General features: G+C 44.2%; 1 protein-coding gene across 1 annotated transcript in view; it reads right to left on the reverse strand.

Annotated features, from left to right (window-relative positions):
* Positions 1–15,694, reverse strand: part of CAPN15 (calpain 15) — a 37,369-nt gene that overhangs the window by 11,794 nt on the left and 9,881 nt on the right. The window contains exons 3-10 of the mRNA XM_032967106.2: positions 11,521–11,726; positions 10,445–10,538; positions 9,775–9,864; positions 8,777–8,997; positions 7,667–7,792; positions 6,563–6,715; positions 1,936–2,097; positions 540–772 (exon numbers count right to left, since the gene is read on the reverse strand). Of these exons, the coding sequence (XP_032822997.2) occupies positions 540–772; positions 1,936–2,097; positions 6,563–6,715; positions 7,667–7,792; positions 8,777–8,997; positions 9,775–9,864; positions 10,445–10,538; positions 11,521–11,726 (1,285 nt within the window). The remainder of the gene's footprint in view (positions 1–539; positions 773–1,935; positions 2,098–6,562; positions 6,716–7,666; positions 7,793–8,776; positions 8,998–9,774; positions 9,865–10,444; positions 10,539–11,520; positions 11,727–15,694) is intronic.

Here is a 15,694-nt window from a genome sequence, read left to right on the forward strand (position 1 = left end):
AAGAAAATTAACAGGTTCAGGATTGAGTGGACTCAATTACAATTTGATGGTTTCTGCAGGGATGGATTTTGACAAAGAGGCCAAGAGGCATGATAAGGAAAGTACTGAACATGAGAAAGTGGGGGAGGGGAAGGTAACAAGCGAAATGAAGAAGACAGCTCACGATCGGACAGGATAGATGTGGGTTATGTAATGCAATGGCTCACAAGTGACGACATCAGGATTTCTCCACAACTCTGGCTGTCGCCTGATTATGCTGGTTGTAATTACTGGCGAAACGTCCTACTCAAAATGTAAATGCTGTGGGTTTACTCTCCAACACACCCGTGTGCTGTACTCGTCACGAATTGGCACGTTCTGTTTACGTGACCAACCTTACTAATTAGCTGTGTCGGGTGGTGGCGGGTTTAACGATGCATTTGCATTTATGCGATCTAACCCAAACACCTCTTTTTATGGAGGATGCATGGTGTTTGAGCCCAAGAGCTGTCGTTGTCCAGAGTACTAAAGAAGAGAAGGCAGTAACATCCCAGCCCCACCTGTCGGGGAATTGGGTGAGGTGGGACCAGCGGTTTGCCAGTGGTTGAAGGCCAGACAAATGATGGCGTACTGGCCAGGAGCCAGCATGCTGCTGCAGCCCACAAACTTCTTCACAGCCCTCTGGCTGTGCACAATGACCTTCTCCAAACACATCTTCTCTTTTTTGTCTGTGGTGACTTGGTAGATGACAATGCACAGATCCAGAATGTTTCCCTCCACGTCGTCTCCCCTCCTGCACGGCAAAAAACAAAAACGTGTTTTGCCGAGAGACGACCTCGAGAATAAAAACACACAACTGATTTTGCCACATGTTAAACAGGCCGCTTTGTTTAAGCCTACTGCACAGCGCCTGCTAACATTATCTGGTGCGTGGGTTAACCGTCATTAATCATGCCACGAAAATTAATTTGGCATGTTCTGATTCATTCCTCTCACCACCATAAAATCTATAAATTGTAAAAACTGAGTTAAAATATATATTTAAGTTTCGTTTGTACCCAACTCTCTCATTGGTAGTGTCTTATCTGTGTCATCTTGTTCATTCTATTTACCTAAAGAAAACGTTGACAAAACTTCTGTGAATCGCAATCTATCCTATGCACACAATTTGGTGGAAGTATCCCGAGTGCAAGACTCAATTTTAATCAACGAATTGATATTATGTCTAACATTCATATTGTGGTAGAATCATGGTTAGGTTAAACGAAGTGGGGAAAAAAAGTTGTCAAACTCTCATGCAGGAACAACGGTAGACCATCATTACAGGAGACCATTGTCAGCCAGCTGCTGGAGCGCCTCCCCCCAAGCTACACGGGTCATGGGGTTATTGGATCAAACTTCGCCGTGCTGGTCAGTGCAGGTCGGTCAAAGTGGGGAACATATCATCAGAATAAGAATATTTATACTGGAGGAATCCGATGAGCTCGATAACTCTTTTTCACAGATGTCAAGTCGGGGTGGGTAAGAACGTTACAACAACAAACAGTACAAAAACACGATAGAAGTGCAAAGTACAGGAGAGGTAAACAAATCACCCAAACAAATACAACACTAAACCATGCCCATCCTCCTAGACAAAGCCCACTGAGGCAATAACTTATATTTCAAAAGCAACCTGGCCACAAATGACAGCTAAAAAAATCGGCTTGTTATTTATTTGGACACTTCTATAAGTGAAATACAACAATTGCATTTGCTGAACTGCCCTCTCCTACCCACCATGGAACCCCCCCAGGACCAAAAACAAGCCGTTGCACGTGATGACGGTGCCACATCCAAACACTGTCATGACCCACCGTGAATATTTGGTGAATACATACGAGACAAATTTAAGCTATTTTACTCTAACGTTTTATTTTTCTGAGCAAATAATGTAACGAAATGTGCGGAGCTCACCTGGCACCTTCTTGAAACAGGGTCAAATCTACCTCCGTGTGGTAAAACACGCTGACGAGCGTGGCAGAGATGGGCCTGCCGTGGGACACGGGAAAGGTGCCTGGCAGCCGCACCTCATTCCAGTCCGGGTGCGTCTTGCAGATGTCCACGCTTTCGTAATACCTTGCACAAAAACAGGCCATTCAAAGTGTCTTCAATGTTTTGTAAAAACTGAACAATACTGAGTATTAGCGATGAAAATAAACACCCCCCCCCCCCACAATTTTAGCATGTGCCATGCATCGACTAAAATGTGTTATGCTCAAACGCACCTTAACATTATAATGAGACTCTCTGCCACATCACTCAGCCGGCAGCATACTAATTGTCACGTAAGCCAATGTAGTTACAAAAGCATTTAGAATCAGCGTGATTCATGCATCTGTTCAATAAACCATTACGAACCCGACTGAGAAATGTTATAAACGTAGTGGAAAATTGTAAACTAATGAAAACATACAGTGAGGGAAAAAAAGTATTTGATCCCCTGCTGATTTTGTACGTTTGCCCACTGACAAAGAAATGATCAGTCTATAATTTTAATGGTAGGTTTATTTGAACAATGAGAGACAGAATAACAATAAAAAAACGCATGTCAAAAATTGTATAAATTGATTTGCATTTTAATGAGGGAAATACGTATTTGACCCCCTCTCAATCAGAAAGATTTCTGGCTCCCTGCTGTCTTTTATACAGGTAACGAGCTGAGATTGGAGCACACTCTTAAAGGGAGTGCTCCTAATCTCAGCTTGTTACCTGTATAAAAGACACCTGTACTCAGAAGCAATCAATCAGATTCCAAACTCTCCACCATGGCCAAGACCAAAGAGCTCTCCAAGGATGTCAGGGACAAGATTGTAGACCTACACAAGGCTGGAATGGGCTACAAGACCATTGCCAAGCAGCTTGGTGAGAAGGTGACAACAGTTGGTGCGATTATTCGCAAATGGAAGAAACACAAAATGACTGTCAATCTCCCTCGGCCTGGGGCTCCATGCAAGATCTCACCTCGTGGAGTTACAATGATCATGAGAACGGTGAGGAATCAGCCCAGAACTACACGGGAGGATCTTGTCAATGTCTGAAGTTTGCCAATGAACATCTGAATGATTCAGTGGACAACTGGGTGAAAGTGTTGTGGTCAGATGAGACCAAAATGGAGCTCTTTGGCATCAACTCAACTCGCCGTGTTTGGAGGAGGAGGAATGCTGCCTATGACCCCAAGAACACCATCCCCACCGTCAAACATGGAGGTGGAAACATTATGCTTTGGGGTTGTTTTTCTGCAAAGGGGACAGGACAACTTCACCGCATCAAAGGGACGATGGACGGGGCCATGTACCGTCAAATCTTGGGTGAGAACCTCCTTCCCTCAGCCAGGGCATTGAAAATGGGTTGTGGATGGGTATTCCAGCATGACAATGACCCAAAACACACGGCCAAGGCAACAAAAAAGTGGCTCAAGAAGAAGCACATTAAGGTCCTGGAGTGGCCTAGCCAGTCTCCAGACCTTAATCCCATAGAAAATCTGTGGAGGGAGCTGAAGGTTCGAGTTGCCAAACGTCAGCCTCGAAACCTTAATGACTTGGAGAAGATCAGCAAAGAGGAGTGGGACAAAATCCCTCCTGAGATGTGTGCAAACGTCGTGGCCAAAAACAAGAAACGTCTGACCTCTGTGATTGCCAACAAGGGTTTTGCCAGATTTAAAGCTTTCGTGGCTGCTAGGATCCATACTTTTTGGTTCTATTTGGTAAAGTCACGTAGGTGAAAATAAAATAACAAAAAATCACCACGCTTCGGCCACAACACAAGCGGCCTTCATCAGGTGAAGGGACGAGACTGTCTGGAGGACAGCGCTGGAGTGAGAGAAGCCACGCTTAGATCACGACCTTTAAGCTGTGTGAGAAAAGAAAAGAAAAAAACAAAGCGCCTTGACAAAGGAATTAGCATATAATTTAGCATTGAAAGGGCTCATTGAAATAGCTAAGTGAAAGTATACACATCCGCAGAGGTACCCCTTAACAAAGGAATTAGCATAGAATTTAGCATTGAAATAGCCGAGTGATTAACAGTGATTAACAGAAATAGCTATGTTAAAGTCAGGGCATATACATTCACCTCGCTAATCACTCAGCTATTTCAATGCTAAATTCTATGCTAATTCCTTTGTCAAGGGGTACCTCTGCGGATGTGTATACTTTAACTTAGCTATTTCAATGAGCCATTTCAATGCTAAATTATATGCTAATTCCTTTGTCAAGGCGCTTTGTTTTTTTTTTTCTCACACAGCTTAAAGGTCGTGATCTAAGCGTGGCTTCTCTCACTCCAGCGCTGTCCTCCAGACAGTCTCATCCCTTCACCTGATGAAGGCCGCTTGTGTTGTGGCTGAAACGTCGTGGTTTTTTGTTATTTTATTTTCACCTACGTGACTTTACCCAATAGAACCAAAGAGTATGGGTTTTGCCACCAAGTACTAAGTCATGTTTGCAGAGGGGTCAAATACTTATTTCCCTCATTAAAATGCAAATCAATTTATAACATTTTTGACATGCATTTTTCTGGATTTTTTTGTGGTTATTCTGTCTCTCACTGTTCAAATAAACCTACCATTAAAATTATAGACTGATCATTTCTTTGTCAGTGGGCAAACGTACAAATCAGCAGGGGATCAAATACTTTTTTCTCTCACTGTAGATCTATAAAATGTATGCAAATGCCAAGATAATTTAAATATTACATGAGAATGACGATGTTCAGAATGAAGATCATCATGATGATCAGGTCGATGGAGATCACTGACAATGTTCACGATAATGATGATGTCTACTCCCAGATGCCTTTAGACCTAACTTTGCTCCCCAGGTACAAAACTGAAGATCTCTAAAATGGAACAAAATCCAGAGTGGAGTGTGATGCATATTTTTTATTACACCCTGCATGTGAGGTGGTGTGGAACAACCTACAGATGCCATGATTAAGTAACATTCCTCTTGGAGCTTTGAATCATTCCCAGAGCTAATCCATAACACTATCCCTCCTATGGACTTTCCCTATCTGGAACTGTCCGACTCGTGCTCATGTAACAAAAAAAATGAGATTAAAGATGAACAAAAAGTTGAACATTTTAATTTTCCTTTTAGTATAGGAACTGAATACAGGATCTGACCAGAAAGTATTTTCACTCCATTGTCACGCATTAACGTATTTGGGGAGCCGCGGTGGTGAGATGTTAACTTAGTCGCCTGGTATGCAGGAGGTTGTGGGTTCAACCCCAACTCTCAAGCCAATTTTTCCATCCACATTTAGAAACATGCGTTTAGAGCATTTGGCTGCTATAAATTTCCACATTGATAAGCCACTTTGCTGAGCTATCATTTGTAGAAAGGTCGCTCCTGAAAAAGAGCTATACAGCTCAGTGGGCCTTACCTGGTAAAATACAAAATAGTTTAGTTTTACAGAGTTATTATCCTACCTACACTTATAGGGAAAATGCTATGCAAGTGGTCACCTGCTGTTTGAATATTATAACGTTTGCAGATTAAGGAGAAATGGAACTCCAGCCAAAACATTTTTCCTGAGAGATGTTTTGGAGCTCAGCCCAACGCAACTGTCAAAAACTACTTTAAAGAGATCAGAGTTTTCTGTCAAATGCCTTTCATACTTTAAACATAAACCACACTGCTGAAACTCATTGTTGGCCATTCCAGCTTCAGCTGCGATATCCATTAGAATTATAGGTAAATAGGAGTGTGAGCTTACAATACAATTCAACTCTATGAATTTTTTTTTTATCACTGCAGGAACCTAAAAGTAATTGCCACAAGGCCACAGACGTCGCAATCTCTAGGTAAGGAGATGGTTAAATACAATGCCTGCCTAACACCTCTCTGAGCCAAGCCTAATTGACATCTGGAAACCTGCTGAGGGGAACATTGTTCATTACACCCACATAAACAATGCGCAGCCACCCTATCAGACCGCAGAAAAATCTTGCCCCACAAGAAGAGAAAAACAATAACCAAACTTAAAAAGACAGCCCTTTGTCAATTGACAGCTGGATTAAGGCCTCCCCCAGGGCGGCGGTGTACCAGTTAGAGAGAGAGAGAAAAACATGTTGGACAAAATTCCTGGTGGCTAATGTGGTTATGGCACACTGCTGGACGGTTGGAAAGAGCTGAACCCCAAACTCTCAAAAAGCTTCTTTTTTTTTTACCAAAGTGCCAATAAACTAAATAGCAGCTCTGCAATGACTTTCGTACACCAACTAGTGCTGGTGGAAGAGCAGCAACTACAGGTAACTCTGGTTAGCCCCACAGAGGGTGTTTTGGCCTACTCTTCCATGCATCCCCAGACGTCTTGGAAGAGGTGAGAGCACCCACACTTTTCCCCACCCCGTGTAACCTGCTGATGGACTGCGGTGTGACCATTTATAATACTGCTAGGTGGACAGGGGCAGGGGGGGCATACAAGCATCTCTCAATGTTGCAACTGCTGCGCCAGAAAAGCAAACCGGTTACCCCGCGATAGCCAGTCAAGTGTGCGAGCCAATACAGCACAACGCCATCCTGGCACATGTATCCTTACTTACCGTTTAAAGTCATCATAGTTCATCCAGAAGACGCCCTCACTGTTGCCGTGCGCCATGAGTTCCGTACGCAGTTGAGGGGTCCACTCGGGGGAGTTGTCGGACCACGGCCCATTCCAGGAGAAGCGGCCCCAGGGATTGCGCAGCCTCATCAGCCTGCACACCCACGCGTCCCGTCACACACGAGCACTCTTCCCTCATCAGCCTGCACATCCACGCGTCCCGTCACACACGAGCACTCTTCCCTCATCAGTCTGCACAACCACGTGTCCCGTCACACACGAGCACTCTTCCCTCATCAGTCTGCACATCCACGCGTCCCGTCACACACGAGCACTCTTCCCTCATCAGCCTGCACACCCACGCGTCCCGTCACACACGAGCACTCTTCCCTCATCAGTCTGCACATCCACGTGTCCCGTCACACACGAGCACTCTTCCCTCATCAGCCTGCACATCCACGTGTCCCGTCACACACGAGCACTCTTCCCTCATCAGCCTGCACATCCACGTGTCCCGTCACACACGAGCACTCTTCCCTCATCAGTCTGCACATCCACGCGTCCCGTCACACACGAGCACTCTTCCCTCATCAGTCTGCACATCCACGCGTTCCCATCACACATCGGCACTCTTCCCGACAGTTTTTGCTCTACGAAGCGACTCGCTTAGGGGACAGAAAACACGCGCGCACTCCGACTATTTGCCACTGCAAGGGAATGTAAAAATTCACGTTCTGCGCAATTTGGTAACAACATCCGAAGGTTCTCAAGGTAAAAAAGTAGCCAAACATACTACCCCCACCCCCCCCCCCCCCCCAAGGGAGTTCTCAAGTTCCCTCAAGTGGAGGCCTTGCTGCCAGCAGTGGTGTGAATAAGCACTTGCAGGGCTGCACCTTTACCAGAATGCTGCTCCATTGACTGATGGGGGTTGTGCTCAACACTACTGGCTACCCTGAGCCAGTGCGGGAAATTTCACATTCCCATGTCATGGTTCAGTACATCCCTGAGGACAATGGCCATTGACTACCTACAAATTAACATCGATTTAATCGACCCTGAGCAGACAATCGCAACATTTGGTTTCTGCACCGAACCCCCGGCTTACCTGTGGCCCTCGATGTCTCGCACATCTAGGATGGAGTAAGCGTGCCTTGGTCGCAGCCCCACGCGGTCATACTCAGTCTCGTCCGCCTTCATGTTCCCTCCGCCACATGACGCCCCCATCAAGAAGCTGATACAGCAGCCAGTAGAAAAACATCGGCACTTTACAAAGACTCGCTAGAGTTCATCAAATGCGTTGTGACTTTTTTTTTTAGTACAAACTATACTTCAAATAAACTTTCTGGGTTTTTTTAGACACTACCGAAGACATTTACTGTCTCACTGCTGGCGAAAGCATCAGGTGGTGGAAATCTGTTTGGTGGCCCGGAGCCAGTCGTGGAAATGTTATATTCCCATAAGTGGGGATTTGATGGATATTCACATGACTTCCACATTCACTTGAAAACAGTGGTTACGTTTAACGATCCAACATCACAGTGCGAACCAGTTGGACAGCACAGGGCTGTGTGGCATTATTATCCACGCATTCATGGCAGGGGTGGGAAATCTACAGCCCCAATCATATGGCCTGTAGCCACAGAAGGCTTACCACTTTCAACAGCCAGCAAACAAAATTCATCCATCACTGCAAGCATCTCGGCCACACTTTCTAATTTTAGAGCGCTTCGTCACCTGTAAAGATTTACATTTATTGTGCCGTTATTAATGTGTTGTTGTCCGATGAAAGGTATTTGAAAGTTCTGTCTGACCCTCAGCAATGATTGCCCCCCCCCCCCACCCTTGCCATATGGACAAAGCAGAATAAGCGCCGTGTCTCACACAGCTGGTGCTTTTCTTATCCACGGTGGCCGAGCAGAAGCCCAGAGGCCTAAGATGCCATGCGGCCAGCAACAAACAGATAGCACCATTACAATTGTAATGGATAAGAATTGATACGCAGAGCGCAAAATAAATAAAATAGAAATCTTGAATAGAGCACATCGAAGGGAATTCCAAAGTTGGGTAGTGCATGTGGAAAAGGGGAAAGAGAAGTGTTTTGACCTGCAGTATTGTTCGTCGAACACAAGTTTATTTAGTTGAACCAGGTGAGCACTCAGACGAGGATAGTTTCACACAAAAAACCAAGACGCTATGCAATGGAATAGACGCTCACCCTGCCTCCTTGCTGCTGAGAAGTTTGGCCCAGATGAGGTCGGTGTCAATTGGCTCACTGGGGCAGATGGGGCTGGGCTGCAGCTGCACGCTCTCGCAGGGCGCGCCCGTCAGCGTGGCCAGCCCCTCGATGGTGCGGCCGGCCTGCAGGGCATTGTAGGAGCCGTGCAACTTTGCCAGCGCCTTCTCGATGAGAGGCACCCACAGCTGCTTCCGCTGGGCCTGATCGCACCACGGCACAACGCAGCCATCGTCGTCGACATGCGGAACACGGTCTCGTGCGACAAGAGTGTGCGTCGTGCACCAACCAAGGAATGGTTGTGCACGATAATGTTCATTGGCCTACTTGAAACGACAGTGCGTTTCAAACTTCGCCCGAATAGGCAACTCCCGATAAATTTCAATTATGGGAAAAAAGTTAACCGTTCATAATGCATGAAAGCACATTTACAAACACTTAGTCAATCCACTGCTTGATGAGGGCCTCCCCATATTGTGTGGGTTCTTTCACTAAACTTCACCATGCTTGTAGGTGTGGGTTGGTTAAGGCACAGAGCATATATATGGCAGCATAGAAGTATAGCACAACAATGGATTTGGCTCATTTGCTCTGTTGCTCATGAAAAATGAAATATTGGGAAAATAAATATATTTTGAACCTAACAAATTGGCGACATTGCTAATCCAACAGCCCAATGGCAGAATACTCCATTATTTATTTATCAAGATCAGATTACGTTTGGAAACAATTTAACAAACAGTAAGGTTTACTCTACCTGACAACTGAAATTTGTATTGCCGTACTAACTCATAATAACAACACAAGCCAAAAGCAACCTTGTCCACTGTGAATCTGTTAATCTGCCGCTTCTGTTGCAGGCAAGTGAAATAATCAGTGGCGAGGCAGAAGCGGGAGCAATTGTTCGCGAGCGACATTTCACGTGACGCACGAGGTCACTTGAAAAATCGACAGCGACGCGGATAAAATAAACAACGGACCTGGGAAAACAGGAGGCAGCGGTTGTCGTCACACGGCAGCATGTCATCCACCAACACCGTCTGCCACACACCGTCCTTACACAGACGCACCTGGAGCAAGGGGGACAGGCGACGATGTCATCACAGGAGACGGTACCGCGAGGTTTCGCTGTTAAACGAGGGGGGGGGGAGGGGCGCACGATCCAGATGGGCGTCGGTTCGATCTCCAGGCGCGGGCAGTTGAAATCAATGAGCAAGTTTATTAAATCCACCCGGCCCGTATATGAAATGGGTACAGCATGTCGCGTACGGCAGGGTAAAGTGTGGCTACTGCCACCTCTTCCGAGATGTGTGGCCAGCGGTGAAGAGTAGGCCAAATACCCTGTACAGGGGCTCTAGTGGAAGCTCTTCTGCCAGTAATGGCACAAACAAGTAGATGTAGGGTTGACAGTTTACCTTTTTTTACTCATACTTTATATATGTAGCCTTATTTTTTGGAAATTCAAATATACTGGGTATGATTGTGTATCTCATCGGGATAACGAAACATTGCACAGAAATATGGAATTTGCAATTCAACAATTTAACAAAAATATTTTATTTAATAGACCGTACATTTTCAAAGCTATTTCATCAGTGGTTTAAAAAAACGAATTACCACTCGTCTGATAACATGTCATGCAGCTCTGACCTGATAGGCTCCCTCTGGGCAAATCTGCCTGGTCACCATAACCCTTTCCACAAGTTGTGGTCGTTCAGCCAACACAGCCAAGGCACTCAGAAACCTGAACAATGCAGTTCACACAAAAAAATGAATGAATGAAAAGAACGAGCTCCTCTTCATTGCTTTAGGCATCCAAAACAATCTTCAAGACGACAGAGTGTTGAGTGGGGGTGCCGCGAGAAGACAGGAGTGACCCACTTCTGATGTGTAATTCGAGTAGGTCTCATAACTCCTATTAAAAAAAGAGTAAGGATCACAATGTACAACTTTGGAAATCCAAAAATAAGTTAAGTTGTCATCGTGATCATTGTGAACTTACTTTACAGCCTGATAGGAGCATATTGAGACATACTTTACAAAACATATTAATAGAAGATGAATCAAAAGAGAATAATTTTCTCGACAAAATTATGCACGCAGAATATTACTAAAAGTTATCTTAGCTATGTGTTCATCAGTAATTTCACACACACAAATGGAGAAACAGAATAATTAGAACTAGACGTTTTGTATGTATGTTGAACTTCTTTCGCACCGTACGTAGCCAACCGTGCTATTTCATGAGTAAAACCCATTCGGCTATTCATCACGTTATCAAGTGGTAACTCGCTCGGCAGATAACAATGTAAGAAAAGGAATGTGTCCACAAATCTTACATTCGTTATTAAATACAAAATACAACAGTCTTAGCTATGTAGTTGAAATACTAGAACACGTTTTTTTAAACCAAATAGCTCGAGTTACCTTCCAACAGGACATAACAGAAGCGTTTGAAACATTTACAGCTGGGGTGTTGGCAAACACCTAGGAATCTCTCAATTCTCGATACGATGCACGTAACCAACTCCGCGGCAGATACGTGGATGGTTACAGGAATGAGACTTGTGCGATAACATCACCATATTACCATCGCTGTGTGTGCAGTTTTATTGGCCTAGATCTGTCATCTAATAATTCTATAATAACGGATAATACATGTATGGACAGCGTGCATATGACACACTAAGTAGCAGACTCGTCAAGAACAGGAGTACGGAGCGTACCAACAGTTTCCCAGCAGGCCCTGCAATATGTCACTGGGGCGCGGAGTGCGGAACACGACCCAGGGGATGGTCGTCTCGTGGGGCGCGCACGTGATCTGCGTAGGCCGCAGCCAGTGTGCCACACGCTGCACGATGGAGCTCTCCAAGTTCGAGCCCAGGGACTTCTTGCCAGGCACGAAGCTGTCATCCACAAAGTTCACTCCGGTCTGCAGCAAAACAAAGAGGAGCATTGCGTCTCATTAGCCACACGGGGAGTGGGGGGGGGGAGCCTGCACTTACCGAGGCAACATCACGCCAGCCCAGTAGTGCCAGAGGAGCGAGAGGAGGAGGCGGCACCCCACCACAACGCGACTGAAGGTGAATCTCACTTTATAAAAATGTTTCATATTAAAACTATTTGACTACAAAAGTGTCTGCAATTGATGCAGGTGGCTGGGGTCAAACAGCAAATACGAGTTTAATTGAGTGAGAGTTCGTCACGGTGTTTCCACATAGGCAGTGGATACGAGCCAGAGCAGAATGGACGTTATTCTGTTCAGCGGGTTAACATCGGTCCGTTGTTTATAACGTAGACTGTGTCATCGCGCCCCTCTAAACAAGGTCACACCACAGGGTTGCATCACACCAGTTGCATTCGAGCTCAACTGACCAAGATGAACACAATCGCTGCCCCAAAGGGACCGTAGCATCGCGCCCCTCATCGCTGGTGAGAGGGATGGGATGTCCACGAGGCAATTCAGATTTACAAACACAGACACAATTTTAACCGAGAGGATCGTTTCAAATTAAGCAATCATTGGAAAGATGTTCTAAATCAAACCAAACATTAAACTAATTTTCAATGGTACAGTATATTTTTTCAAGTAGTGGTATCCCAAACTTTCACAGCAGCTTATACTGGTAGGAACGAAGTTGTAAACCGAGTGTACCAGCCTGCAATAGATTAATGTGTCCGTCCGTCCGTCCCCTTTCAATACTTTAACGAAGTGAAATCTCGCGCTGTTGGGGTGTAAAAATAAAATTGCGCAAAATTCCAATGTTCCTACCAGCCCACCCTGCAGGGACCTGTTTTCACTTCACACCAACATTATGTAAACTCCCCCCCCCCCCACCGTGCCGGTCCAGTAGATCATTTTATGCTAATTCCTTTGTCAAGGCGTTTTTTGTTTCCTCCCACACAGCTTAAAGGACTCGACCTGGGCTTGGCTGTCTTCACTCTAATGCTGTCCTCTGGACAGTCCGGTCCCTTCACCTGATGAAGGCCACTTGTGTTGTGGCCGAAACGTCGTGATTTTTGTTATTTTATTTTTACCTACGTGACTTTACCGAATAGAACCAAAGAGTAGGGATGGGGTAATTTGTGTATATAGGAGACTCTCGATTATCCGCGCTCATGATGGTGACGATGGGCCTCGGATAATACAAAACCGTGGATAATCCAAAAATATCCATTTTCCGCGGATCTCGATGCCAGAAAACACTAATATAGGTATAAATTTTGTTTAAGTTAAGAAAATTGTGTTTGTTAATGAACGAAACACTTGTAGAAAATAATGTATTGATCGTTTTATTACTTACAATCGACCGATCGATGGGAATGCTCATTGATAACACTTTCCTGCTCCCGTGCAGATAACTCGGCCCACTAAGTGGACAGCAGAGCCACGCCAATCAACATCAAACTCCACCCACTGTTGTAAAGCTACGTAACTACTGTACTGTAGAGGCAATCGTGTGGATTTTGGTTTTAGCGGAGCACATATTTCTTCAGTTTAAGCACGTGACTTGCAATAAACATTTCCAATAATATCAATGTATAACTGTTTTCAGATTATTAATTTGGGCTAATGGGAAAATCCATGATTTATTAATTTGTCAAAATCTCAGGTGCACGGTTAATCCGCAAATCAGATAAAACGCAAGCGCATAATCAAAAGTCTACTGTATATATATTTATAAACTAAACTATTTATTGTTTTACCAGGTAAGGCCCACTGAGCTTTATAGGTCTTGTTCAGAAGCGACCTGGCCACAAATGATAGCTCAACGAAGTGGCTTATCACGTGGAAATGTATAGCAGCCAAATACGAATGATGTTGATTCTAAATGCTGATACACTGAATGTTTGGAAAACCAAACATTTGACTACATAATGAACCTTTTCTGAACATTGAGCAGATGCCAAAATACTAAATTGTATGCATCTAATGTCCCATCAATGTATCAATAATAAAATAATCTTATGCATATATCAATCATGTTGCATGTATGAACGTATAATTTATGCAAATGATATGCATAAGATATGCTGGTATATTTAGGATAATGAAGTAAACCAAAATTGTACATATCAGATGGTTAAAATTTGAATCGAATTGCAACCCTCAATCAATTTGCAACCATGAATTGTGAAAAGGAATCAAATCGGCAGAGGATGTTGCATGCGAACATAATGAAGGAAAATATAATAGTGCCAAGCAGGAGGGGCGAAGGAGCCAGGTGGAGGTGCAGAGCGCGGCTGGCGCAGCGGCGGGGACGGGAGAAGTGCAGAATACAAAAACCAAAGCACACGTTCGTGAGTGTGTACAGTATATGCTTGAGCGGTGGTGCAGCGGTTAGCGCTACGCTGCGCTACGAAACCCAGCAACCCGAGTTCGATTCCCGCTCACGGCCAACACCGGTGACGATTATCTGAACCGGTCCTGGGCCTCCCCGAGGTCGACTCAGCCTCAAATGAGTACCCGGTGCAGTGTGTAGTAAACATCGCCACTGGGGAGACAAAGGCGGCCGGGCGTGGTGCTGGTCACCCACACCCCTCGTGTGCCTTGCCGGCCTTCATAGGTGCTCGTTAAGAGCACTTGCCCCAAAAGTCTGTTACAGGCTATATGGGGGATTTTTGTCTATGTTATATGCTTGAAAGTACATATGTTCGTTACTTATTTATATTTAAGGCAAGTATTTTTATCAAAAGGTTAGCTTATCTCATAAGGCATGTTCATGAAAAGCCTCTGTAACTACAATGGTGTACCAATGCAATATTCATACTGGTTTCTTTAATAAGCCTTAGCACATTGTTATTATTAGTTGTTCATAAAATTAAACGTTTTCTTTGGGCGACGTGGCACGGTGGCAACAACCTTGGGATGACGCAGATCAGTCACGGCCCACGGAGCAATTACACGATTGAGGTTAACTCCTCTCTCATTTCTCTTATACTTAGCTCTTTCGGTAAAGTCACGTTGAAGGGAAACAATACAATAATAAAATATATAAACAATAAATTCTCACGACGTTTCGACCATAACACAAACGGTCGAAACGTCGTGAGAATTTTTTTATTGTTTTATATATATTTTATTATTTTATTGTTTCCCTTCAACGTGACTTTACCGAAAGAGCTAAGAATATGAATGACTGCAGTCACGAAAGCTTTAAATCAAAATTTCCTCTCTCATTCTCAAATTAACGCATCTTCCATCCAGGTTCTCAACATCCTCACATACGACAGAGCCGTGCACGTGTGTAATGCGAGGTCACTGTACGCGATGGCACTTGAGTGACGCAGAGTTTAGAGCCTCGGGCAGGCGGCGTACGTAACACGACCCTTGGATCGTTAAGACACTCCAAGGACAACTTTTGTAATTCACTAAATTGCTGATCTATGACCTCGTACCCAAACATTGTCACAGATAACAGCAGTTTCAATGGACTTCAGTACGAAAAACCCAATTTATCTTTGAAAAGATGACATGGAAATCACAACTTAAATGAACAAATGTGTGTCATTGGCGATTGAACAACATTTCTCAGTGGAAGACTTATTGTATTTAATACATTACTTTTAGAAAATGTTAATATGCAGTCATTTTGATTTAAAGCTTTCGTGACTGCAGTAATTCATATTCTTAGTTTTTTCAGTAAAGTCACGTTGAAGAGAAACAACAAAATAATAAAATATATAAAACAAAAAAATTTCTCACGACGTTTCGACCATAACTCAAACGGTCATCTTCAGGTGTGTTGGTTTGCGCCGTTTAAAAATTAATTTATGCAAACCAACACACCTGAAGATGACCGTTTGAGTTATGGTCGAAACGTCGTGAGAATTTTTTTGTTTTATATATATTATTATTTTGTTGTTTCTCTTCAACGTGACTTTACCGAAAAAACTAAG

This window comes from Petromyzon marinus, chromosome 37 (assembly GCF_048934315.1).
Source record: "Petromyzon marinus isolate PM22_M1 ecotype Great Lakes invasive population chromosome 37, UKy_Petmar_22M1.pri1.0, whole genome shotgun sequence".
NCBI classification, from domain to species: domain Eukaryota; kingdom Metazoa; phylum Chordata; class Hyperoartia; order Petromyzontiformes; family Petromyzontidae; genus Petromyzon; species Petromyzon marinus.